General features: G+C 39.9%; 1 protein-coding gene and 1 long non-coding RNA gene across 2 annotated transcripts; one reads left to right on the plus strand and one right to left on the minus strand.

Moving 5' to 3' along the window:
* Window positions 1–5,145: 5,145 nt before the first annotated feature.
* LOC115508878 lies at window positions 5,146–22,717 on the plus strand. Its single transcript, XR_004343292.1, has 2 exons — window positions 5,146–5,764; window positions 22,329–22,717. It is a non-coding gene; the product is annotated as an uncharacterized LOC115508878 (long non-coding RNA).
* LOC115508874 (60S ribosomal protein L35a-like) lies at window positions 11,869–12,275 on the minus strand. Its single transcript, XM_032592397.1, has one exon. The coding sequence runs from the start codon at window positions 12,273–12,275 to the stop codon at window positions 11,946–11,948; it is 330 nt and encodes a 109-aa protein (XP_032448288.1). The 3' UTR covers window positions 11,869–11,945.
* Window positions 22,718–27,902: the final 5,185 nt, after the last annotated feature.

A 27,902-nucleotide genomic window follows, 5' to 3' on the forward strand; every position in this document is an offset into this window, starting at 1 on the left:
TTATCACTACTTTTTTGCTATTTTAATTAACTGTGTGTCTTGATGAGGACCTCTTTGAGTTGATTTTGTTGAGGGCTTTCTGTGCTTCCTGGATCCGGATTTCTGTTTCCTTCCTCAGATTCAGGAAGTTCTCAGCTATTATGTCTTTGAATAATACTTCTCCCCCCTTTTCTCTCTCTTCTTCTTCTGAGATCCCTATAATGTGAATGTTATTATGCTTGGTGGAGTCACTGAGTTTCCTTAAGTCTATTTTAATTTTTCTCTCCTGTTCAGCTTCATTGCTTTCCATGACTCTGTCTTCCAGGCCTCTGACTTGTGTTCGCTTCCTCTAGTCTATTATTTATTTCATGTAATATATATATTTTTAAATTCAATTATTGAGTTCTTCATCTCTGGTTGGTTCTTTTTAATGTTTTCTATCTTTGTTGAGGGTCTCACTGAGGTCTTCTACTCGTTCTTCAAGTCCAGTGAGTCTCTTTGTGACCATTACTTTAAATTCTCTATCAGGCATATTAATTTGTTCTGTTTTGTTTAGCTCCCTTGCTTTGTCCTCTTCTTTTATTAAAACATTTTTTTAATGTTTTATTTATATTTGAGACAGAGACAGAGCATGAGCAGAGGAGGGGCAGAGAGAGAGGGAGACACAGAATCCGAAGCAACCTCCAGGCTCTGAGCTGTCAGCACAGAGCCCGACGTGGGGCTTGAACTCACAAACTGTGAGATCGTGACCTGAGCCGAAGTCGGATGCTTAACTGACTGAGCCACCCAGGCACCCCTTCTTCTTTTATTTTAGATATATATATTTTTTGTTTCCTCATTTTGTCTAATTCTCTGTGTCTATTTCCTATGTTATGAAAGGCAGCTCCATCTCCTGTTCTTGAAACTAGTGGCCTTGTGAAGAAGAGATCCTCTAGTGCTCTGTAGTGCTGTGTCCCCTGTTCACCAGAACCTGGTGCCTCTGAGATATCTCCTATGTGTGTTGCATGCACCCTGCTGTTGTGGCTGAACCACTTTTTCTTTCAGTTTGTTCATCTGCAATGGCTCTCTTTGTCTACTGTGCAGGGTTTGGCCCCTGTGTTGTTAATGGGCCAATCCGGGACTGCCTTGGACTTGAGTTGGGTCAGATGAGGCATTTGCCAGAGCTGCAGTTCCAGTGAATTGCAGGGTGCCCTCCCTGTGTGGTCCCCTGAAAAGCTTTTGTTGGTGGGCAGGGCCTGTAGACAGACCTGACGTGTGTCCCCGGTCCACTGCTGGGGCTGCAGTTGGACTGGTATGTATGGTTTTCCTCTTCTCTCTCTGGGGCAGGAGTCACTTTGGAATGGTACTGGTCCCTGTAGGGGCTGCTTGCACACTTCCAGGCTTGTGGCATCACTTTGGATGGGTTCTAGCCAATGGTATATTGGATGAGTGCAGGTCTTCAGGAGAAGGCAGAGGCTGGACACATGTTGTTAGCAAGGTTTGCACAGTTGTGCTGTGGGGGAGGATGTGGGCCTAGCTGGAGTGGGCTGGTCTGCAGGAGAATACGTGGGCAGAGTGTGCTGTTAGCAAGTTAGGTAGTGAGTATTGGCACTGTCCTGGTTCAGCAGGTGTCTATGCGTCTAGGCTGGAAGGTGGGAGAGGGAGATGGTGCCCACCAGCTCTTTTGTTCCTAGAGAAGTTTCCCAGTGATCTCTGCTCCTCCAGCATAGACTCTGAGATTAGTAAACAAATCTCCTTTTGGTGTACCCCAGGGGTTTTCCAGACTGCTGCTTCCGTGCTGTATATCAGTGGGGCTGTTTGTTGTGCTGTCTCTTTAAGGGCAAGAACTCAGTTTCCCATCACCCTCCTGGCTTTCCCAAAGCCAAGCCTGCTGATTTATAAGGTTCCAGGTGTTAAGACCTGCTGATTATAAGAACTCCTGAAATTATGCCCCGCTGGGTTTCAAAACTAAATGTTATGGGGATTCCCCATGCCTTGGGTACCTGGTGTTAAGGTTTATTTCTTTTCCTTCTTGGCTTCTGTGTTGTTCCATCCTGTGGACAGTCCCACAGGGCCCTTTAGTCCCGACCATGCCTCCATCTTTCCTACCCTCTTGGATGTGGCCTCTTCTGATACCTTTAGCTGTGGAGAGTCTGTTCTGCCCATCTTTGGGCTGTTTTCTGGCTTATCTGGCATGGATGTGGGTGTTTTATCTAGTTGTATCCATGAGACAAGATGAGCTTAGGGTCCTCCTACTCCACCATCTTCCCCTAAGATGGGTTTCTTTCATTTTTAAAAAAAGTATCCGCATTTTCTTTCCTGCCTGTAGTACAAAAAATGGAGCATCTAGACTTGTGGGGCCAAGAGCTGAATTTTATTACTGATAGTTTTTGGTAACTTGAGAGGGACCTTTAGACCTTAAATTACTATTTAGAAAGGCTTTACGTTTGCCACCCATCCCCACTTCCCTATCATGCATTCAAATCCTATTTCAGTAAAGGAAAAAACAGCTTTTGTCTGAGATTTTATGATGGAGTAGAGGAATGCAAATCCTATAATTAAGAACTCAGTCTTCATTATTAGCCTGCAAATCATACAATAAAATAACCTGGCAGACATGGCCAACTGTTCATACTCAATTAATTTGGAAATATATTATTCATCTGTTGTGGCCTTCTATTGCAGCTGACAGTTTTGCTTCTCTTCAGCTCTATTAAGGGTTTCTGGCAAGTAGCATTGCCAAAGGGGTTGAAAACCTGAACACAAAGCAATTGGTGTAAATCCAGAGGAGAGGTGAACCGTGTAACCACCTATAGCTTTCTTCTTGAATTGCCTACTTCGTTTCCATGAGAGCTGAAAACGTCTACTGGGTTGGTAATAAAACACTTTTTACATTGTGCTTTCAGGAAATGATACCAGGTCATAAGGTTTTTTGACCAAATCATGGTCACAGAGCTCAGTGAAAGACACATCCAACATAATTCCCAGATGGAAGATAAACTTGTGTTATGACTTGCCACGTGGTCTCTTCATCTCATTCACTGTCATTCTTCCAGGATCAGGGGCAATTGTGCTCTCCATGGACCTGGGAACCTTTCCTTTTCTTGATTTCAAAAGGGAGGGGGGGGAATCTGAGTTTAATTTGTGTGTTTTTACCTAGTTAAACATTAATTTGGATGGTGTCTTTTTTTTTTAAGTATAAAATGTGGGGTTTTTTTCCCTAAAAATAACACCTTGTGTGGCCTTTCACAGTTTGCAATATCAGAACCTCTTTCTTTTCCTTAAAAAGTATCTGGACTTCTATAGGTTACTGGGCTTCCTAAAGGTGATCGTAAAATACATGCAGACAGTTTCCTTCAGAACAATTATCACCCATTAAACAGACAATTTTGTAATGATATTAATTCAGCAGACTTGTTTTGTGTGTGTGTATGTGAGGAAAAAATAATTTTAATACCCTAAATCTGTGTTTTTGGGGGAGGGGGTTAGGGTGAATGGTGACAGTTGGTGTTTGAGCGTGTGTGTGTGTGTGTGTGGTTGTGTGTGTGTGTGTGTACCCGGGAACAGTAGACAGTTTTGGGGATGGCATGGAATAAAGGAAGGAACAGACATTTTAGAATAAGAAAGAGTGGATCTGTGAGGTGAAATCCGTCAGACATTTATCAAATGCTTTAAAAGTCAGCCTTCCTTTTTTGGAACCCCTACCTTATACACTTTATTGTCCTCAGTCATCAATCATTTCTCAATTCAAATGCTAATCACTTTCCAAATAGACCCTCTCCAGAAGAGCTGCCTATCTGTACTCTGCTGCCATCATGCTTATCAGAGAATTCAAGGTTCTGTTTCACAGGACAGGCAAATACAAGATACATTAATGTAGCAGCATTAAATGTAGTTTCCATTCCTAAAACCTCTAGAAGGAAATTGAAGGGATATGGGGCACATTGCTTGCTTTGTTAATATGATTTTACATTGTGCCTGTCACATTGCAAGAACTCAGTAGTTTGTATCTTAAACAAATGAGTATGTAAACAAACACGAATGTGGGCTCCATTAGAAATGCTGCAGTGGTTACCAAGAACCAGTAGAACCAAAAGATGCTTTTACTGGTCACTTAAGCCATTCCTTTCTTTTAATGAAATTACATATAATTTACTTCAGGTACAATATGAAAAGAAAATTTTATAGTTGTTCAGCTGAGTTATTCATCCTGAACAGGACAACTTAGCCCCAAACTAATGCTGTGTCTCTCTCCCCAGTAATAGGCCTGTGTCAAGTTAGATGAGCTTTGGATTGCTCTACTTCAAGACAATGGCTTAAGCAGTTACCCAGGTTTAGATGCTGAGATGCCGCACAGATCTGCTGGACAGATATCAACTTAGTATCAGGGTCAGAGGAGATGTGAGAGTAAGAGCCACATCCTGACAGTCTGAGTGCCGGTACAGGCGGGGATAAATGGTATCTCACCTTGTAAATTCTATCTTGTTATCGTTATATCTTTATATAAAATGCTATCTTTATATCTCTCTTCTGGGGAGTTTCTCTCCCCTCAGGTGGGTCTCTTCATCATTGTTTTCAAAGCTAACACCTTCCACTCCTTCGTAGCGGTTGGTAGGCATTTAGGTTGGCTAACTTTCTGACCTATTACTTCTTCTAGGTAGAAGAGCTTGGTAAAGAGTTGACTAGGCAGAATAAGAGATTGGGGTTTTTGAAAGGTCTGCCCCATCAATTTACCAAATCAATCCAACTCCTTACCTTGCAGAAACCTCAGGTTTGTTGCCACCTCAGAGGAAGGGGTACTAGCATGTAGTGCTTAAATTCACAGACTCATTTTGCTTCACTTTGGATCTTGGAGCCATCACCTTTTGGCTATCACTCAAATCTTCTGTGCCTCAGTTCTCCATTTTATAAAATGGGGTTAGTAATAGTAGTGACATTAGTGGATAATTGTATTAGATAAGTCAATGGGTATAATGGTCTTAAACAGTCCTTAGTATGTGGTAAGTACTTGAAAAGTGTCAGTTTTTGTTATCCTGTGTCTGTCTCCTGGCAGCATTAGGTGGTTCCAGCCAAGGAAAATGTGGCTGCTTGTGGCAGCTATGATGACTTCTCTGAGCCACTGTAGATTTCCTAATGAGGTAGTAGAGGATTAGGGCTTAAAGGACTCCCCAGGAGGTGATTGCAAGGGATGGAAAGTCTGGTTGACACTTGTCCCTTCTTTCCCATTTTCCCATTTTTCCCATATGGGTGACTGGTAAATTTCTAGGGAAATTAAAAAAACTGGTCAGTGCAGTTTGGGTACCTTTATTCTATCTAATCCATTTTTAAGAATGGGTGAAGGTTAGATGATGTCTAATAGGTAGAGGTTTATTTTTCTCACAACGTGGGGACTCTGGAGTATTGGCTATTGGTCCAGTGGCTAAGGGGTGTTATGGCTGTGGCTCTGGAATTCTTGTGGCCTTTTCTTCATATTTGTTAACTTCACTGTCCCCTTCCAAGTGAGCAAACCAAAGCTTTCCCAGGCCTACCTCCACCCCCACCATCTCTCCAGCAGGCACTTTCTACAAAGGTCTGGTCGGCCAGAACTGGAACAGTTGACAAGCACTAAATGTAATGGTGACTGGGAAAGTGTGGAACAAGGTTGTCAGATTGGATTTAAACAGATCATGATCCATTTCTTGGAACTATACAGTGACCAGACATTCTCAAGAGTCTGCAACGAAGGTGGTGGCAGTGATTGCCATTGGCCAGGCCATTAGTAATATCTTCTAAATCTGCATCCATATTACACTCTTGTGTATTTCAGGTAAGCTGTTTTTTTTTTTTTTAATATATAGGTTATTCACCAAAACAAATTTATAAGTATCTTGTTTTACATTTGAGAAGAATGAGGCAACTAATAAGTGGTGGGGACAGGATTCAAATTCAGGTCATCTGATGTCACGCTGGTGCTCTAACCCACTTTCCCATAGTGATTATATTAGAGCTAGAGGCAAAGTGATTACCTGGCACCTCCTTGAGAAAATGAAACATGATTGTCAGGCTCATTACTAGAGAGAAGACTCTCTGGAGTCTCCTATTGTGAGAGTCCTAAGTTGAGAATTACTTGTCACAGCAAGTGACCCAGAATTTCTGTGAAGCTCAGCCTTTCTTCTGAGCCCCTAGACACTTTCATATCTGTACCCATTTCAGGAATTCTATCTTGATCTCTTGAATTCTTCTGCCTAGGATTCTTTTTTGTTCTGTCAATTATGGCAAGTCCCAGTAAAGTATAACTCATGCAGTGTGGTGACCCTGGACATTTCTTGACTTGTGATTACCCTTATGTAATGACATCTTTTCAAGAAACACTCACACATAACCAGCGTGCCTCCTTTTGGTGTAGGGAGGCGTTCACAGTTCACCGAGGATGCTGTCACATATTTCCACTCCGATTGCACTTACACCTGGTTTGAGGCCTAATTTGCCCATCAGCTCTGGCCTGTGTGTCTGGCTGTGCAGCTGCAGGGAGAGTTGGTGCTGTGTTCACTTAAGGGAACTTAGCAGGATTCTCACAGAGGAGATCTAGGAGCCCTTGTTTAGACTAAGGAATGCTAGGGCTTCTTTTTTTTACCATTCCTTTTTAGGCAGTGGGGGGTCTGGGTATACTGCAGCTAGCGCAATAAAATATGATGCTCTGGTACCTGTCTGTTGACATTGGGAAGAAGGCACTCTTCCCCTTTATTCCCTCCAATACCACCTGTTCACAATGGTCCTTCTCCTTTCCAATCTCCATCACAGAAATGGAAAACCTTTTCACATGCCTGTCAAGTTATTAGCACCTCAGTGTAAGAATTATCTGGTCTTTTCATAACTCTCAGAATCTGAGAAAGCTTTAGAGTCCTTGGCACCTCTCTCTAGAGCAGGAGTTAGCAAACTTTTTCTATAAAGGGCCAGAAAATAAATATTTTAGACTTTGCTGGTCATATGATCTCTGTTGCACATACTTAACTCTGCCATTGTAGCATGAAGACAGCCATCTGTAATACACAAATGAATGGGCATGGCTCTGTTCGAATAAAACTTTATTTCTGAACTCAGAAATTTGACTTTCACATAATTTTCACATATCTTAAAATATTCACCTTTAAGCATTTTTTCCTAGCCATTTAAAAATGAAAAAAACCTCTTCTCATCTCATTAATTATACAGAAAGATTTGGCCTGTGGGATGTAGTTAGTTGAGCCTTCTTCTAGAGCAAATCTGTCTAATAGAATCATCTGTGATGATGGAAATGGCCTATAATATTGAGCACTTGAAATATGGCTAATGCAACTGATGAACTGAATTTTTAATTTTAATTAATTGAATTTGAAATTTAATTTTAAGTAACCACCTACAACTAGTGGTTGCTGTATGGAACAGATGAAGAACTCTATTGTTTATCTTACAGGTATTAGGAACTTGCAGTTTTGTATCTTTTAGATCAGAAATTTAAATACCTGGAAGAAGAAGTCTCACTGGCCTAGTTAGGGCAAAATCACAGAGACACTTGGCTTCAGGAACCCCTTTAGTTGTTTGGGCCAAAGGGGGATTTCTTGCAGAAGAGAGCCTGACTATACAATGCAACAGGGGTTTGCTACAATTCCTTAAGTCTTTGCCTTTCAAAGGAAGGTCCCTAATAGAAAAGGAAGGGAATGACTTCAAAATGCCATACTCTTGGTAGCAGGCAGAGTTGACTTGTATAGCCTGGCATCTGTCAGAGAAGGTAATTGTCATTTTAAAATATACTATATGTGTAGTCAGTCAAGAGTATTATAAGCATCTGCTGTGTCCTAGCACAGGCTAGGTGCCCTCACAAATTGTTTCAGATTTATTTTGCATCTTATCAAAGTTGTCACATAGAATGCTGTTTTGGAAAGTATTAAATGAAATCAAATGGCCTCATCATGAAAATAGTATGGATTATCAGAAGGCACTTCAAGACTATGTCATGAAAAAGCTCAGACTTTAACTTATATCAACTCTGAAATCTGGAAAAGTTTTTAGCTTCCAGAGCTTGACTCTGCAAAGTAATGTCTTGTTTGGCCAGCCTAAGCTGCTAGCATTCTACCTTCTCTTGGAACCCTCTGGAAGCCTCCTTATTTGTGTGATGTGTGTGAGGAGGTGAGGTATGCACTCTGAATGAGAAATCAGATAAGGCACCACGGACATTTCCCTGAGGCTTAAATGATAGGAAGGTACAATCAGGAGATTTTGGAGAAGAGATTTCTAGAAACAGCAACTGCAGGGGCTCCAGAGCAGGAATGAACTTCCTTTGTGAAAGGAAGGAACGTGGCCACAGGAGTTTGGAGTCTCATACAGCAGGAGGATGCTGAGAGGTGGGAATTCTAGAGATGGTCTGTGATCAGATGGTAAACAAGGCATGTTAAACACTCAGCACAGATCTGTTAGGTATCTCATTTTAGCACACAGTGCACAGAAATCACATCACTGACTTGGGAGTCAGGGCTGCTCGTTTATGACTAAGTTGAAGGTGAAGAATCAGCCAACAAACGTTCATCCACTGAGCTAGAAATAGGTTGGCAGTATTATGTCCCCAGTTTCCGTCAAGGTATTGTGGGCCAAGTAGTTCAGAGTGAAATACCTAATGTGGAGCTCAGTTGGGGGGGGGGGGGCGGAATGTAGTTGTCCGAAATCTCTAACTATGGATGAGTTGGAGCTCTTCTGGTTTTCTGTTGGGATTAAAAACAAATCTAAAATTCTGGTAATTGAAGGGCTCAGACAACCAGAAGAACTAGCCCATTAAATCATAGAAAATGTAGAGCTAAGATATCTAACAAGGGAAGCAATTTGCTCTAAACAGAAATCAACAAAAATTCCAAACAACTAGAAGGTTTAAAACAGCCACAAAACAAATTAGGACCAATTATCAGAGTTATTAAACCTATGGAGCTCAAGAGAAGCTGTATATGCAGTATAATCTGCAGTCTGATTGCTTGACTACTGGAGCTTCCCACAGCAACCAAGGTTTTGGATTACATTTTTAGAGGTGCTGCAACACCGATATTTTAAACTTCTGTGAATGAAGGATTCTGTGATAGAGAAAATTCATTTGCTTCATTAAAAGGTTTGGAAATATACCTGTGAACAGGGAATTTGCAAGGTAGTGTTTTCCATGGTTGACAGTGAAACCATTTTGAGCACACTTAGAATGGTAAAGTGGGGATGGCAATTGTTACTGCAAATGCAGGCAGGATTAACAGTATAGATAGAAGGTGATTCATGATCCTCTGCAGAGCAGTCAATGCAGTCGTATTGGCCATCGGTTGGAGGTCTTCGCCCAGCTCTTGAGCATTGGCACAGATGTGGTGTGGTATCACCATCAAATGTAACTTCCTCTCTTCACTATGGGTATCAAAGTTTCTAGAACTCAAATATTACTGTAGAGAGTAAGGACTTGATGTTATAAAAATATTTTTTATTTATGAAGATATAAAATTTTCATAGCTACCAATAAAAGTGGCTTAATAGTATATAACACTGAAAAGTGTTCTAATTCCCAGAAAACTTTGTCAGGATTTTAAGACCTTCTTATGGTTATTCCAGGAAAGATAAGCTAATAAACACATATTTGCCAACAATGTGGGTTAAATATAAATCATAGAAATTACTAGGTTTTAAGTTGTTCATGAGGTTCTAAGTTAGCTAGATAACTAGCCATTTTATGTTTATAAATAAAATTATTTTATTTTTAACCATTGAAGAGGCTCCTTGATGACCCTGAGAATATAAAAATGGTGAAGGAAGGGCTTACAAGGGCAGTGAATGCAGATTTGAGGTGTGGGTATGGAGAGAGGTGTGGCATTGTATCTTTTTATTTCAGAAATCTAATTAGAAATAAGAAATAAGCTACTATACTTACATCAAGCACAAATGATGATTGTGCTGAGGAACACTATGTGATTTTATTCTCTTTCTAGTGAGACTATTTTACTGTACCTACTTAGCTTTATAATTTCTTGGAAGTTCCAAAATAAAACAAAAAATCCCTGTCTATGGACAGCCAAGTGGTTGATTCTCACCCATTTTAATCATGTTTCTTCTGATGAAACTATATCTTAATCCTTTGCAGTTGACTCATCTCTGGCTCCTCCCCTTCTTCCCTAGATGGTATAGCTTTGGAGGCCCACTTCTACTGGTGTTTCAATATTGATTAGCCTTAATGACTTCATGGCAGACACACTTGGCCTTTTTAACCTGAAGGGGTAAACCCAGATCTCAAATATCTCTGAATCCCAAAGGCAATCCTGGGATAAAAAAAAAGTCATTTTCTGCAGTATGGCAAGATGAAGCTCTGAATAGAAATACTTATCCCAATGTTTTAAATTTTTTTCCCATATTTGGCTATACAATAATTCAATTTTAGGAAGTGGTCTTTTCTTATTCACACAATTTTAGGCTCTTTCTTTTAGCACCACAAACATAAAGCTAGAAGTAAAGTGTTAAGGTTGAAGATACCCCCTGAGAGATGAATTATGGTTAAAAAAAACTATTTGAGGAAAGTGAAGGTAGTGTGAAGTCCACACATTTATAATCCTCTATTTCCCACCAAAGGAGGATTCCGCCAGGAATATCATGATATAAACGAGGGAAGGAAGGCTCTCTATGGACCACTGAGCAGTTATTGTCTGGTAACCAGTTCATGTCCTATGCTATTCCTGTAATGATTTTTTTGACAAATAGGAACAAGTTTTCTTTTTTGACATTGGAGAAATTTGATGCCCCAAATACTGACTTTTTAATGTAATTGCAATTTTATTTGATGGGATTTCAAAGAAACGGGAGTAATAGTTTTGTATGTCAATTCAGATATATGCCCATTAAAAGACTTGCGGATGCATACACACAAACATACAAATACTATTTTGGAATGGAATGAAGTGATTCCTGTGGTTTTAGATTTTGTCTTTAGAAAGATCATCAATTATTTAAGTTTAGAATGCAGCCCTCCAGGGGACAATGTAATCTATAAGTGGCTGAGATTTTCAGTGATACCTAGTAATTTGTCAAATGTTCATTTCACTTAGCATTAGTGTTTACTGATAATTTTTATAACCTCTGTGTTACTCTGTCTGATCCTTTTGATCGCATTTTTCTTTTCATATTTATACCTTTAAGTATAATTAGTGATTGCTCATCACTTTAAAAGCTATTTAATAGCCTTTAAATATGCATTTTTAAATGTCCTTGGCTGGTTTTAATGTCTGCGTGTATGTGTTTGTGAAATTCTTCCTAAATAACCACCATACAAGAATAAAGCATTTAATACTGACTTAAATACACAAACTGTTCAATTCAAACCTATGTAAATGATCTTGGGTTCAATTATGTTAATTCCATCTGTTTTTATCATCTGCTGTTACGATAATTTATCATTTCTACATGGTATTAAAATGTAAATGAATCAAGAGAGGAAACACATCTGTGGACTGTTAGTTAATAAAACTACGTTGGGCAAGTGAGCTAAGTCATAATAATTAATTAAATTTCACTGCCCATATATGCTTGTAATTGTATATTTAGTGTGCATTTGCATAATCACATAATGGGATCTATATGATTCATGCTTTCCTGGGCATAATGTGGATGCACAAATTATCAGTTCAAAATTAGAGTTGCTTATAAAGGTATCACAGAGACATTTTGGGTTTTTTTCAGGAAATGATGTGTAGGAAGTAAATTAAAAAAAAAAAAAAGCTTTTTTGTTTTTGATGTTTATTTTTGAGAGAGAGAGAGAGAGAGAGAATGCGAGGGGGGTAGGGGCAGAGGGAGAGGGAGACGCAGAATCTGAAACAGGCTCCAAGCTCTGAGCTGTCAGCACAGAGCCCGACTTGGGGCTTGAAGTCACAAACCACGAGATCATGACGTGAGCTGAAGTTGGACGCTTAACTGACTGTTTTTAATAAGAGCAGATCTACACATTTATTTATTTACTCTTCAGTAAGTTAAATCCTTGAAGGATACAGCATCACATGGATTCTGTGGCCAATGTCTTTAGCAGGAAAGTTGCTTCGGAAATTGGCATGAACCATGCCACTGTTTCCATGAGCATGAATTACTTTTCCCCAGATTACTCCAGTTTCATTTGGTTTGCCACTAGGAGTCACTGTGTTGTTTTTTGCTTTGTACACATAAGCACATCTCTTGCCTAGGTAGAATTCGGTTTCATCTAGAGCATAAATACCTTCAATTTTAAGAATAAAATTGCTCCTTCTGGTTCTGGAGGCCCTCTTATAGCCAGCAAAAATGGCCTTGAACCACAGCCTTCTGGACATATTTGTTGTTTTAAGAGTCTTGTTCCCAGAAGGCCTCCACAGGCTCCAAGATGATGGAAAGAGAAAGGCTAAAATATACACACACAATATATGTGTGTGTATATTTTTAAAATTTTATTTTTGAGAGAGAGAGAGCGTGAGAGTGAGCACATACGTGAACAGGGGAGGAGCAGAAAGAGAGAGGGAGACAGAGAATCCAAAGCAGGCTCTTTGCTCTCAGTGCAAAGTGCTATGTAGGGCTCAAACTCATGAACTATGAGATCATGACCTGAGCCGAAGCTCAACTGACTGAGCCACCCAGGTGCTTCCCCCCAATTTTTAAAAATTTTAAATCAAATTAAATTAAATTTAAGTTAAGTTAATCTTTCTTAAAGTTCAGCAAAGTGACTGTTTGAAAAGACATCAGATCTGGCTTACACAGGTTCTGGCTTTGTTCTTTGAAATCCTGCTTTTAAAAGTACACTGGTAGTATATTTTTTATATCAGGGAAGGGTTTACTCTTGAAGAGGTGGTGTGAGCAGGTCAGATTAGGTATTGTTCTGAGCCAGGTTGTATCCTAGGGCCCCTCACTCATAACATTTTTGATTGAATCAGATTCCAATCAGTCTAATCCCCAAATTAATTTAATTAAAAAATGAAGTCAAGATAGTGCTCTTAGGACCATATCCTGGGGCAACATTGTGCATACTGGCCTTAAATTCATAGACATATACAACTTCTAGCTAGTGCTGCAGGTGACTGGAGACAATTTTCCGGCATGATATGCTGTAGACAGCAGGCTCTAGACAAAATGTATTTGGGGCACTGTCCATCTTCACCTCCTTAAAACAAAGTCCTCTCCAACTGCCCTCTGTTTATCAGATCAAAATAGCTCACAGCAAGTTTGAATGACAGAGACTTAACTTCTCACGTATACCTGCATATTGAAAAGAACCTTGTAATTTTTAATAAATTTTGAAAATGCCAAACAAACTATTCCCCTGCCTCATGTCCTTTCCTGGCTCTTCAGTGTATCAAGTGCAAATCTAAAGTCCTCAGCGCATTTAGCAGTGTTTGCCGGCTGTTTCATCATTTGGTCGTCTTGGCTTTCTTGTTCTGCCTTCCTTGTCACTCACTAATTATCCTGTTGTGGCTTAAGAATTGGATTGTCAAGGAACCTCAAGTGAACACAGGTTGGGTACTGCCATATATTTTTTTAAATGGGCAAATGGTGTCAGGGACTGGACTGTTTCAGTCTCACAGTTAGAGTCTTTTCTCACTAATGCCAAACTAAGGAGTAGTCAGTTGGGTGGTTATTCCAGGTACCAGCCAATGGAAGATGCTAAAATGTGATTAGAATAAATTAGAAATATGGAACCAGTTAATTCAGGTATCTAAGTGTAAGTTTTTTCATGGCTGGACAAAAATAAAAAGTGTTTCTCCCTCTGCCAAAGGAGATGGTGCCTTGTGTGAAAATAAAAATATAACACAGCATAGGTACTGCACACCGGTTTATCCAGTGAGTGCTTTTTAGTGGGTAGAGCAGATTCAAGTTTCAAGTTGAAGTGATAGGGCAGATTACCAACCCAGAGAACAATCAGACAAGCAGCTGAAATGCAGCTAACTGTAAAAAATATAAAGAAGAAAGAAAGAAAGAAAGAAAGAAGAAAGAAAAGAATACAAATTCCTTCAGAGTTTATTAGGAATGAGTGGGTTTGTTTTTTTATTTAAATTTTAAGCTCTTTTGGAAAATATGTGCCCCTGTCAAAAAAAAAAATCCTTCTCAAAAGTTTAAGAAAAACATGCTTGTAGAACAAAATCTATAGAGAAGATGTTGCCCTGGTAATAAAAGAAATAAACCAAATAAAAAAAAGGAAAAAATATTAAATATATAGGCCTGATGGGGAAAAAAATGTTTGTAATTCAAAGCAATTTCAAATAAGTTGAAATGCTATGGTATATCAGTGTATTTAACAATTACTTATTTTGAACATAAAGAAGGTATGCAGTTTTGATTAATATAGCATATTTCTCCTTGAATCTGATAAACATTGAATTCTATTTCCTCCTGAGTCTCCTTGTTAATGGGAACAACTCCTCTTCTTCTACTTAACCTTTCTTTTCTAAACTTTCAATTTTGAATTAATTTCAGACTTAACAAAAAATTACAAAAGTAGTGCAAAGAGTTTCTCATGCACTTCATTCAGCTTCTCTGAAAAATACTTCTGACAGTACACCATTGGTGGACTCATGGAATGACTTATTCAGAATAAAGTTATCTCATACAATAGTGTATGTGACCAAGGAAATCATTCACAGCAGAAGTGAGCCAGTGGGCCACAGAATCCTCCAGTCATACATCTACCTTGTCACCCAGAAAAACTTGGCATTGTTGAACTGTGAACTGGCTTGCTAAAAACCCAGTATGCCTCCAACTGTGGTATGATACACCATGAGTTGGTGATGCTGTCCTACAAGATGCCATCTGTGCTTTGAATTGGTAGCTAATATCCAGTGCTCCTTCTCCCATAGCCAAATCTCCCATAGTCAAAGAAAGAGGCTTAGGAATGGTTCCTTTCATTATTATAGCTAAGAACTCCTTCCTCCCTCATGATTTTTATCTCATTATAAATCTCATCATTTATCTAATGATTTTTGCTCTCATTCCTACAGCCTTGGGTTTAGATGTTTCAGAGGATTTTGTTACCAGGAAAGTAGGCTACTCTCACAACTACTGGAGTTATGGGCAGGGGGGTGGGGTGGTGTAAAGATGGTTTTCTGGAGTTGAATTACAGTTTAGATTAACACCTGGCCATCTAGGGCTCCTCATACCACTGAACCAATATAATAGATAGATAAAGAGGTTACTAACCTGGTTGACATGCCTGATTCCAGTTGACAAAGGAAAATTGGATTGCTCTTGAGATGGGACTTAGAAGATTCACTGGGGACTTTAATAGTGAAAGTTTATGGGAGGTTAGGACAAGCCAATAAAGGGTGGACTACCAAAGGCTTAGCTTCTGCAGAGAATAATGTCTAGGTCACTGCGTCAGGTGGAGAATCTCTACTGCCAAGGTGGTGGCTAAGGTCAAGGAGAACATGGAATATGTGTTAGAAGAAGGATGTGTTAAAATATTAATTACCACTCATGATGATCCATTACTAGAAGGAAGAACAGAAAAGATATGTGTATTATGTATATTACATATAAATACATATTTTACTTACATATTTAAAAATATATTATGAATATAAGTTCTGTGTATATTGAGAAAGACAAAAAGCAGCTCCTGACATCTGGTAACTGGTCTGATGCTCCTAAGTAAGCCATGTTTTTCTCCTATTGGACATAATCTCACAGAAAATTAATGTTGGACATGGTGACTCTGAGACCATAATCAAATGAGACAAAAGGAAGAACACTAATCAAGCCACAAACCACCCAAATGTCCCCTTCTCCTACATAGTAAGAGTGACTGCTGCTGCTTTTTCAGTTATGGATTTATCCTCATCCTAGTTCTCCCTCAATGCAGCAAGTAATAAACCCAACTTATTCACCTTGTTCAACTGGCGGTGTTTGGCTGAAGGACATGGACAATATTAACCACATTTCTCTTTTCCTCTTTTCCCTTTGTCTACTCTTTCGCATAAAGAGTGTTGTCCTTAATTCTTTCATTAGTTTTGCAGTACAGAATACCCTGGTAGGATTTTGACTGAGTTAGATGAGAAATCAACACTGATGGAGACGTTCTATCCCTCTCTGGAGAAGGTGAGGGTAGCTTAGTTCGTATGAAGGATGTTGTGCCATGACAGGCATATATAAGCAGTTCCTGTTGTAGGAAAACTTAAATACAAGTGGAGCATGAGGATGGATGCTGGAGAGCAAACAGGATACACTGTGCTAAACATTTGCCTGTTAAGCTCAGATCCGTTCCCCTTTCTTCCTCTACACTGCCCTGGTTCACAAGGGTCCCAATTTCTGTAAACCACATTGCTCACTGGTTTCCGATTAGCTTTGAACAAAGGGAGGAATTGCCAGAACATTGGCAGGAGGAGTTGGGAAGAAGCTGGTGGTGCTTCTGGGGATGTTTAAGATAGTGGCTGCATCTCCTCCATGGTTCTAGATCCAGTCAGAAAGGCACTCCCTCCTAGTGGCTTTTGCCTGGTTCCAGCTCCTGTGGGCAGGCTTTCCCTCCTTGCCTCTGATAACACCATCTGCCCTATTTACTCACTTGCCCTAAAAATGGTAGCAACTTCCTGCTGTTGTTAGTTTCTGGTTACCTTTACTTTTCTTGTTTTCATCGCTTCCCACATCTCTGTAAGTGGTTACCTTCTATTGAGATGGCTGTGTTAGATTATGTTTTCCTCATCATAATCTAATGATATACCGGATAATCCTAATTTGTAGATGTCTTTTAAACACTTTTATAGAAAATAAATGGTGAGTCTTATCACTGGTTATTTTGATAAAATTGTGTTTTCCAAAATGGAACAGCTTAATTCTAAGAAGCTCAAAGTGATTTTTGAAAACAAAATCTTGTGGAATCACAAATCACAAAAAGTAGGTGCAAACCCATCATTTTCTCTATATTTTCCCTAGTACACATGGTTTCAACAATGCTTATAAATATTTGAAAGAATTAAGTGCAAAAATTCTTAATAGTCATTTTCTAATGATTTGAGATTTAAAAATAGACCTGACAAGACAAGAGTAGGGGTCTAGGATGAATCATAAATCTTAATGTTTTTCTGCCCCCAGAAACTAGTTGAAGGACATGATCTTCTCATTATGATTCAAATTTGCCCTGGCTTTAGCAGGAGTTATGCACAAATCCAGCTGGAGAAGAGGGTCTTAATTTTTTATTCTCTCAGTGTGTACTTGTCTGGATCTGCTTTCTCAAGGCTAAATGATACTCCAAGGTGCTTTCAAGATCAGAATTGAATAAGTCTCTAAACCCTTGACATGTCTCTAGGAGGCCTTTGGGGTAGGTCATCATCTTTGCAAACTGCCTTATATTTAAGCAAGGCAAAATAATATCTAAGTGTAGGAACAATACAATTAACAAAAAAATTATTATCTCTAAACTTTGGGTACAATTTCACATTGAAGTTGTGTTAATTCATCTTTATTGTTGATGTTTTTGAATGGCTGCTACAGTTACAGTCATAGATGGAAATTTTTATTTTATTTTTTTTAAATGTTTATTTTCAGAGAGAGAGAGAGAGGGAAGGAGAGAGAGCACAAGTGTGAGGGGGCAGAGAAAGAGGGAGAACAAGAATCCCAAGCAGGCTCCATGCTATCAGTGCAGAGCCTGACATGGGCTTGATCTCATGAACTTGTGAGGTCATGACCTGAACCAAAATCAAGAGTCACATGCCTAACCGAGTGAGCCACCTAGGCGATCCTGAAAGTTTTTCTTATACATATTCAAATAGTGAAGAAATAATTTACTTCAGAATAAGAGTGTCAGTCATTGGTGGACATTCTCCTTGGGTTTATTAAAACCAAGATGCAGAATTCTACTTCCTCTGTGCTGATAATCAACGTGCTTTAGGGAGTATGATGTTCCCCAAAGGCCCAGAGAGGAGTTCTCACCCATCTTTGGGGCTCAGAGGAATTTTGTTTCTCTTTTGGTTTTTCACTCTGTATTCAATAAATGGCCCTTTGTGGCCTGAAAGAATTAATGTGCCTCCTTAACCAGCCAAATTACCTCCAGGGAGTGACTTGTGGAAAATCTGGCTCCCTGTCTTTGAAGAGCTTTGAACAAGTTGGATGAAAGCAATTGCCAAGAAGCAAGAAGAAATACATGCTGTTTATTGAAGTGTTGAATATGTTTATTAGATGAGCCTATTAGCCACAGGGGATGTTTAAAATTTTCAGCAAATAAACCAGGGTTTTTTTGTGTATCCGTCTCTCTTCATATACTCCATGAACACACAAGTCATTTATAGAGTGCATCTTCTCTCAATTCAGGAAAGATTTCTTCTGTCCTTTTTCTGTTGTTAAAGAGGCAAGAAAGTGTGTAGAATTATAGAACACGGTAATGTGAAGGAATCAGTGTTAAGCATGAAGGAAAGGAGAGTTGCATGGTGTATATATGCACAAGTGAAGGACTTGAAACACCGCAAACCATAGGTCATTATAAAATTTGAATAAAAATTGGGGCGCCTGAGTGGCTCAGTCAGTTGAGCGTCTGACTCCAGCTCAGGTCATGATTTCTCAGTTTGTGGGTTCGAGCCCCACATCGGGCTCTGTTCTGACAGCTCAGAGCCTGGAGCCTGCTTCAGATTCTGTCTCCCTTTCTCTCTGTCCCTCCCCTGCTCATGCTCTGTCTTTCTTTGTCTCTCAAAAATAAATAAACATTAAAAAAATTAAAAAAAATTTGAATAAAAATTAAAAATGTCACCTGGTAATGTGTTTTAATTCCCACCCATTTCCCCACCTTGGGCCATTTCTCTTTTTCTCTGCAAATCTAAATATTACCTGCCTCTGAATACTCAGTTCACATCTCTCCTTGGAGTTTTCTGACAACAGATGAATGTATAGACATCTCCTTCCTTTGAAATCTCCTTGTTCCTATTGTCTGTATCACTCTGAGGCAAAGTATTAGGTATTCAGTTATACTCAATCAATGTTGGTGGAATGAGTCAAGCAGAAACTTCATCCTTTATTACCTTGCATTGTGTTTGAAAATCACATTATTTGCATGTTATGTGATTTTGTCTCTTTAAGCCTCATTTCCCTTTCCAGACTATAAACTCCTTGAAGACAGGGATTAGGTTTTATATCACTTGGGTATTATTCAGAAGACCTTCCTCCTGCAGTCCTCAGCATATACATAAACATCTGCTTATTGGTTTTTGACGACCCCTGTCGTGATACATCAACTCATGGTTGGCTTGGAGCATTCTAAGATGATTCACTGCTCCTCTCTAGTATTGGTCCTCCATCAGGTACTAAGGGATTCAGCACCCAGAAGCCTCAGTGATTACCTTGTTAATTTTCCATGAAAAAGTCTCACTGCTTAGCACTGATTTTGTCTGTATTTCCTCAGACATAATGTTGCTCCTCTGAGTTTGGTGGGTCATAATTTGCCATTATGTTGTCACTTTGAAGGATGTAGTGTCTTAGAAATTCCATTCTTGGTAAAAATATTTAGTTTCATTATGATTTTTTGCCCCATAGAGCAGAGCTTCTAAGTGATTTAAAGCAGGCTCACAACCTTTATCTGAAGAAGCATTTGTATTTCTCTCCTTGTGTCTGCCCTTAGAAATTATAAAAGTTCAGAAATGGAATTAGGTTGTGTAATTTGCTCAGAGGCGACTGGAAAGCTTGCTACTGTAAGTTTCTGGAAATTTAAATAAGTGAAGATGGTTCAGATATTTTCAGAAAGAGCTTCTTTGTTAAATGACTCAGTATTGATAAAGGCCTTTTCATACAGAACAACAGAGCCTGCTGATGGTTCAGGGTTCTTTTGTGACTTTGAAGCCAACAAGGCAAGAAAATATGCTGTAAAGTTTCCCTTGAATCTAGCCATTCAAGCAGACACAGGACAGAGTGCCTCCTTGTGCTCCTAGGCTAAGTCCTGGGGTAAATACAAATCAGGCACAGGCTCTGCCTGCAGGAAGCTCATGTTCTAATGCAGGAGAGAGAACATATTCATTAGCACATGTAGAGGAAACAAAGATTGCATACAGCAGGGAGTGATTCTTTCTCCTCTGAATTACCAGAAGGCAGGTGACAGGAAAGCCTTTTGGGAAGAGGCAGCTTTTGAACTGGATATTGCAGTTGGAAAAGGAATGATCCAGACAGAACACAGGTGTATATATGAGGGTGGCTTGGGACTGGAGCATGTAAAGGTGAGCACTTCAGGAGAGGCAACATGACTTGTAAGTAACAGGAGATGCTCGATGATGTGGATATGTAAGAAATATGGTATTCTTGAGATGCTGTAAGCTGTTCTGAATTGCTAGAGCATAAAGTGTGAGAAGAGTAGCAGAGGTAAGTTTGGAAATTCAGTGCATCCGTCCGTATCACGATAGACTCCCCATGTAGTTCTGAAGAATTTGGACTTTAGTTGGTAGGGAATTGGAATCTAGTGATGTGCTAGAAGCAGGAAAGATACATGATCAGATTATCATTTTAGAAATTTACCTATGTGAGGGGCTCCTGGGCTCAGTCAGTTAAGCTTCTGACTCTTGGTTTTGGCTCAGGTTGTGATCTCATGGCTCGTGAGTTCCAGTCCTGCATCCGGCTCTGCACTGACAGCATGGAGCCTGCTTGGGATTCTCTCTCTCCCTCTCTCTACGCCTTCCCTTCTCTCTCTCTCTCTAAAATAAATAAATAAACTTAAAAAAAAAATTGTTTATTCATTTTAGTAACATTCTTCCTCTTGGTAGAAATTCATATTTCATGGAAGGAAGATAAATTTAATTTATATTAGTTGGGAATGTTTCTTTAAAAATTTTTTTAACATTTATTCATTTTTGAGAGACAGAGAGAGACTGAGCAGAGCAGAGGAGGGGCAGAGAGAGAAGGAGTCACAGAATCCCAAGCAGTCTCCAGGCTCTGAGCTCTCAGCACAGAGCCTGACGTGGGGCTTAGACTCACAAACCGTGAGATCATGACCTGAGCTGAAGTCAGAAGCTTAACAGACTGAGCCACCCAGGCGCGCCCTAGGAATGTTTCTTCATTATCAAGTATATATTACCAATTATTATTTAGATATCATCTTATACCCTGTGTGTGGACTGCAATTTTATGATCAACCTTACAAATTCAGATCGAAGACAAGCTACGGTAATAGCAAAACATATTTTTTAGTTAATAAAATAAAAATATTTTAAATTAAGTTGGTTACTGAACATTTCTTTTTGTGTATATGGCTCTAAGAATCTCTAATATGCCAGGACTATTTTTCTTAGATTGGAATAGCATTTTATTTATTTATTCATTTATTTATTTGTAATTTTTTTTAATGTTTATTTTTAAGGGGGGGGGGCAAGAAAGAGAGAGAAAACAGAATCTGAAGCAGGCTCCGGGCTCTGAGCTGTCAGCATAGAGCTTGACTTGGGGCTCAAACTCAATGAACTGTGAGATCATGACCCGAGCTGAAGTGAAATGCTTAACTGAGCCACCCAGGTGCCCCAACTGGAGTAGTGTTTTAAAATAACTAGACCAGTACCAACTTTTTAAAATAACTAGACCAGTACCAACTTTTCTAAAGTACCAAACATTTAGAAACTGCTGAGAAATAATTGTCTTCTGTCAGTGGAAATACATTTAAAAACTAAGTCCGTGAATGACATTTTAGGACTTCAGTAAATTATAAAACCCTTTATCTAGAACCAGAGATGTTACAACCATTTAGGACACTCACAGATGGTTCATATGTGTAATAGTCCAAAGATGATTTTATTTTTCTGGTGTAAGTTATTTAAGATTTGTAAGAAGCTTGCTTCTTGCTCCTCTTACACATTTTTAGTGCATTTAAAAAATATAAGTAGCCTAGGTAATCATTTAAAAATCTTTTGTCCTTTTCTCAATGCCCGTTATCAAATAATTCATGGAATGAAATTTTATTAAGTGTTACTGAGGTATCAGAATATATATCACATTCAATTCCACTTGTATCAGTCATAAAAGTATTCACCAGTACATGCAAAGTAGAACACAATGGATGGTTTTCGATGACTTTCTGTTTTAAAAAACATCAAAGACTTAATTGAGCATTGTGGGAAGTTTTCTTCAAACTCATAACAGCATGAACAAACAAACGTAGCAAACAATAGCAAATGCTTATATAGGACTTACTAGGTATTGGCACATTTCCAGTCTTTAACAATATTGATTTATTTGAATCAACTGGTATATTATGCCATAAATTATGTTATCATATATAGAATTCATGCCTCAATAGTTGTTGAAGCCAGTAATTATAGTCAATGATAGTCTCAGTCATGTCTAAAAAATAATACTGAGGACTACTGAAGAGTCAAAATTATGTGTGTGATCAATGTTGCCTGCTTCTGAAATTTACAAAACAAATACAGTCACTTCTCTTATTATTATAGGTACTTCCTTGACCCGTGACCTCTCTACTAGCAGGGTATCTGGCATTTCCATGAGGACCACAGTCTCCTTTGCCATATTGTTCCTGGAACCTGAGAACTCATTTAATCAAGGCGTCGCTGTTGATGCTGAGTTTGTATGTTCCCATGGACACTTGTCCAGATGTGTGTTTCTGTGGGGAAAGCTTGAGCTCCACCCATCCCCCGAACCCCCCCATCACCACCACCAAGTGCTAAGCACTGCCTAAGAGCCTCTACGCTATTTCTCCCAGGACCACAGCTCTTTAGTTTACTCACCACGGTTAGCCATTTTTCCTCATTGTTCCTAGTCACCCCACCAGACTGGCTGGACCCTGAAGGTTTTCCAGCATTAGAAATGCACTATTCAGAAATCAACTCTTCCTCTGTAATCTTATTATGAAACTAGTGTCACTGGCCTGGATGGTCATAGTATTTTAGGGGTGAGAAGCTTTAATATATCCTGAAAAAATTGCTCTGCTTTAAAATTTCACACTGTAGGAATTAGGCTTTAAATACTTATTAATTCTAAAAGATTCTTGGTTCCTACAAATTGGCCTTATTTTGCCTTATCACTAATTTCTGAGTACAGGGGTTGCAGATAGTAGCATCCCTCAGGTACACTCTAGTTCAGAGGAGTGGATATATGTTTACTCAAATTTGGAAAAAGAACTCCATAAGTGGCTAGTCCCAAGATAAAGAATAAACCTCTTATTAAAAATAAGCCACACCAGAGGATCAGGAGAAGATGGCGGCTTAGGAGGACGCTGGGCTCACCGCACGTCCTGCTGATCACTTAGATTCCACCTACACCTGCCTAAATAACCCAGAAAACCGCCAGAAGACTAGCAGAATGGAGTCTCCAGAGCCAAGCGCAGACGAGAGGCCCACGGAAGAGTGTAGGAAGGGCGGAGAGGCGGTGCTCGCTACACTGACTGGCGAGAGGGAGCCGGGGCGGAGAGGCGGGCTGCCAGCCAAGCAGAGACCCTGAGTCTGGCTGGCAAAAGCAGAGGGGCCGGACGAGTGTGTTCTGACAGCAAGTGCGACTTAGCATCGGGGAGGTCATAAGTTAACAGCTCTGCTTGGAAAGCGGGAAGGCTGGAGGACAAAGGGAGGGAGAGTTGCTGAGCCCCGGGACGACAGAGCTCAGTTTGGAGGGGAACAAAGGCGCTAGCCACCACCATCTCCCTCGCCCATCCCCCAGCCAAAATCCCAAAGGGAACCAGTTCCTGCCAGGGAACTTGCTTGCACCGCGCACCCACCCCCGCTGTCTTCTGCGGACCCCCCTCCGGCAGTGGTTCTGACTCCCTCCCGCTGCCACAGGGCCCCTCCTGAAGTGATCACCTAAGGGGACGCGGAGCTAAGCCTGCCCTTCCTGCCCCCCCTGCACATTGCCTACCCACCCCAGCTAATACGCCAGATCCCCAGCACCACAAGCCTGGCAGTGTGCAAGTAGCCCAGACGGGCCACGCCACCCCACAGTGAATCCTGCCCCTAGGAGAGGGGAAGAGAAGGCACACACCAGTCTGACTGTGGCCCCAGCAGTGGGCTGGGGGCAGACATCAGGTCTGACTGCGGCCCCCGCCCACCAACTCCAGTTATACACCACAGCACAGGGGAAGTGCCCTGCAGGTCCGCACCACTCCAGGGACTATCCAAAATGACCAAGCGGAAGAATTCCCCTCAAAAGAATCTCCAGGAAATAACAACAGCTAATGAACTGATCAAAAAGGATTTAAATAATATAACAGAAAGTGAATTTAGAATAATGGTAATAAAATTAATTGCTGGGCTTGAAAACAGTATAGAAGACAGCAGAGAATCTATTGCTACAGAGATCAAGGGATTAAGGAACAGTCAGGAGGAGCTGAAAAACGCTTTAAATGAGATGCAAAATAAAATGGAAACGACCACAGCTCAGATTGAAGAGGCAGAGGAGAGAATAGGTGAACTAGAAGACAAAATTGTGGAAAAAGAGGAAGCTGAGAAAAAGATAAAAAAATCCAGGAGTATGAGGGGAAAATTAGAGAACTAAGTGATACACTAAAAACAAGTAATATACGCATAATTGGTATCCCAGAGGAGGAAGAGAGGGAAAGGTGCTGAAGGTGTACTTGAAGAAATAATAGCTGAGAACTTCCCTGAACTGGGGAAGGAAAAGGCATTGAAATCCAAGAGGCACAGAGAACTCCCTTCAGACGGAACTTGAATCGATCTTCTGCACGACATATCATAGTGAAACTGGCAAAATACAAGGATAAAGAGAAAATTCTGAAAGCAGCAAGGGGTAAACGTGCCCTCACATATAAAGGGAGACCTATAAGACTCGTGACTGATCCCTCTTTTGAAACTTGGCAGGCCAGAAAGAATTGGCACGAGATCTTCAGTGTGCTACACAGAAAAAATATGCAGCCGAGAATCCTTTATCCAGCAAGTCTGTCATTTAGAATAGAAGGAGAGATAAAGGTCTTCCCAAAGAAACAAAAACTGAAGGAATTCATCACCACTAAACCAGCCCTACAAGAGATCCTAAGGGGGACCCTGTGAGACAAAGTACCAGGGACATCGCTACAAGCATAAAACATACAGACATCACAATGACTCTAAACCCGTATCTTTCTATAATAACACTGAATGTAAATGGACTAAATGTGCCAACCAAAAGACATAGGGTATCAGAATGGATAAAAAAACAAGACCCATCTATTTGCTGTCTACAAGAGACTCATTTTAGACCTGAGGACACCTTTAGATTCAGAGTGAGGGGATGGAGAACTAGTTATCATGCTACTGGAAGCCAAAAGAAAGCTGGAGTAGCCATACTTATATCAGACAAACTAGACTTTAAATTAAAGGCTGTAACAAGAGATGAAGAAGGGCACTATATAATAATTACAGGGTCTATCCATCAGGAAGAGCTAACTATTATAAATATCTATGTGCCGAATACCGGAGCCCCCAAATATGTAAAACAGTTACTAAGCAACCTTATTGATAAGAATGTGGTAATTGCAGGGGACTTTAACACTCCACTTACAGAAATGGATACATCATCTAGACACACGGTCAATAAAGAAACAAGGGCCCTGAATGACACATTGGATCAGATGGACTTGACAGATATATTTAGAACTCTGCATCCCAAAGCAACAGAATATACTTTCTTCTCGAGTGCACATGGAACATTCTCCGAGATAGATCATATACTGGGTCACAAAACAGCCCTTCATAAGTATACAAGAATTGAAATTATACCATGCATACTTTCAGACCACAATGCTACGAAGCTTGAAAGCAACCACGGGAAAAAGTCTGGAAAACCTCCAAAAGCATGGAGGTTAAAGGACACCCTACTAAAGATTGAATGGGTCAACCAGGCAATTAGAGAAGAAATTAAAAAATTATGGAAACAAATGAAAATGAAAATACAACAATCCAAATGCTTTGGGATGCAGCGAAGGCAGTCCTGAGAGGAAAATACATTGCAATCCAGGCCTATCTCAAGAAACAAGAAAAATCCCAAATACAAAATCTAACAGCACACCTAAAGGAACTAGAAGCAGAACAGCAAAGGCAGCCTAAACCCAGCAGAAGAAGAGAAATAATAAAGATCAGAGCAGAAATAAACAATATAGAATCTAAAAAAACTTGGGGCGCCTGGGTGGCGCAGTCGGTTAAGCGTCCGACTTCAGCCAGGTCACGATCTTGCGGTCCGTGAGTTCCAGCCCCGCGTCGGGCTCTGGGCTGATGGCTCAGAGCCTGGAGCCTGTTTCCGATTCTGTGTCTCCCTCTCTCTCTGCCCCTCCCCCGTTCATGCTCTGTCTCTCTCTGTCCCAAAAATAAATAAACGTTGAAAAAAAAATTTTTTTAAAAAGAATCTAAAAAAACTGTAGAGCAGATCAACGAAACCAAAAGTTGGTTTTTTGAAAAAATAAACAAAATTGACAAACCTCTAGCCAGGCTTCTCAAAAAGAAAAGGGAGATGACTCAAATAGATAAAATCATGAATGAAAATGGAATTATTAAAACCAATCCCTCAGAGATACAAACAATTATCAGGGAATACTATGAAAAATTATATGCCAACAAACTGGACAACCTGGAAGAAATGGACAAATTCCTAAACACCCACACTCTTCCAAAACTCAATCAGGAGGAAATAGAAAGCTTGAACAGACCCATGACCAGCGAAGAAATTGAATCAGTTATCAAAAATCTCCCAACAAATAAGAGTCCAGGACCAGATGGCTTCCCAGGGAGGTTCTACCAGACGTTTAAAGCAGAGATAATACCTATCCTTCTCAAGCTATTCCAAGAAATAGAAAGGGAAGGAAAACTTCCAGACTCATTCTATGAAGCCAGTATTACTTTGATTCCTAAACCAGACAGAGACCCAGTCAAAAAAGAGAACTACAGGCCAATATCCCTGATGAATATGGATGCAAAAATTCTCAATAAGATACTAGCAAATCGAATTTAACGGCATATAAAAAGAATTATTCACCAGGATCAACAGGGATTCATTCCTGGGATGCAGGGCTGGTTCAACATTCTCAAATCAATCAACGTGATATACCACATTAATAAAAGAAAAGATAAGAACCTATGATCCTGTCAATCGATGCAGAAAAGGCCTTTGACAAAATTCAGCATCCTTAATAAAAACCCTCGAGAAAGTCGGGATAGAAGGAACATACTTAAACATCATAAAAGCCATTTATGAAAAGCCCACAGCTAACATCATCCTCAATGGGGAAAAACTGAGAGCTTTTTCCCTGAGATCAGGAACACGACAGGGATGCCCACTCTCACCGCTGTTGTTTAACACAGTGTTGGAAGTTGTAGCATCAGCAATCAGACAACAAAAGGAAATCAAAGGCATCAAAATTGGCAAAGATGAAGTCAAGCTTTCACTTTTTGCAGATGACATGATATTATACATGGAAAATCCGATAGACTCCACCAAAAGTCTGCTAGAACTGATACATGAATTCAGCAAAGTTGCAGGATACAAAATCAATGTCCAGAAATCAGTTGCATTCTTATACACTAACAATGAAGTAACAGAAAGACAAATAAAGAAACTGATCCCATTCACAATTGCACCAAGAAGCATAAAATACCTAGGAATAAATCTAACCAAAGATGTAAAAGATCTGTATGCTGAAAACTATAGGAAGCTTATGAAGGTAATTGAAGAAGATACAAAGAAATGGAAAGACATTCCCTGCTCATGGATTGGAAGAAAATATTGTCAAAATGTCAATACTACCCAAAGCTATCTACACATTCAATGCATTCCCAATCAAAATTGCATCAGCATTCTTCTCAAAACTAGAACAAGCATTCCTAAAATTCATATGGATTCACAAAAGGCCCTGAACAGCCAAAGTAATTTTGAAGAAGACCAAAGCATGAGGCATCACAATCCCAGACTTTAGCCTCTACTACAAAGCTGTCATCATCAAGACAGCATGGTATTGGCACAAAACCAGACACATAGACCAATGGAATAGAATAGAAACCCAGAACTAGACCCTCAAACGTATGGCCAACTAA

Source organism: Lynx canadensis, chromosome A2 (genome assembly GCF_007474595.2).
Source record: "Lynx canadensis isolate LIC74 chromosome A2, mLynCan4.pri.v2, whole genome shotgun sequence".
Lineage (NCBI taxonomy): Eukaryota > Metazoa > Chordata > Mammalia > Carnivora > Felidae > Lynx > Lynx canadensis.

Coding starts and splice junctions, on each gene's coding strand:
- LOC115508874 (XM_032592397.1), bottom strand. CDS start 12,275: ATGTCCAGAAGGCTGTGGTTCAAGGCCATTTTTGCTGGCTATAAGAGG.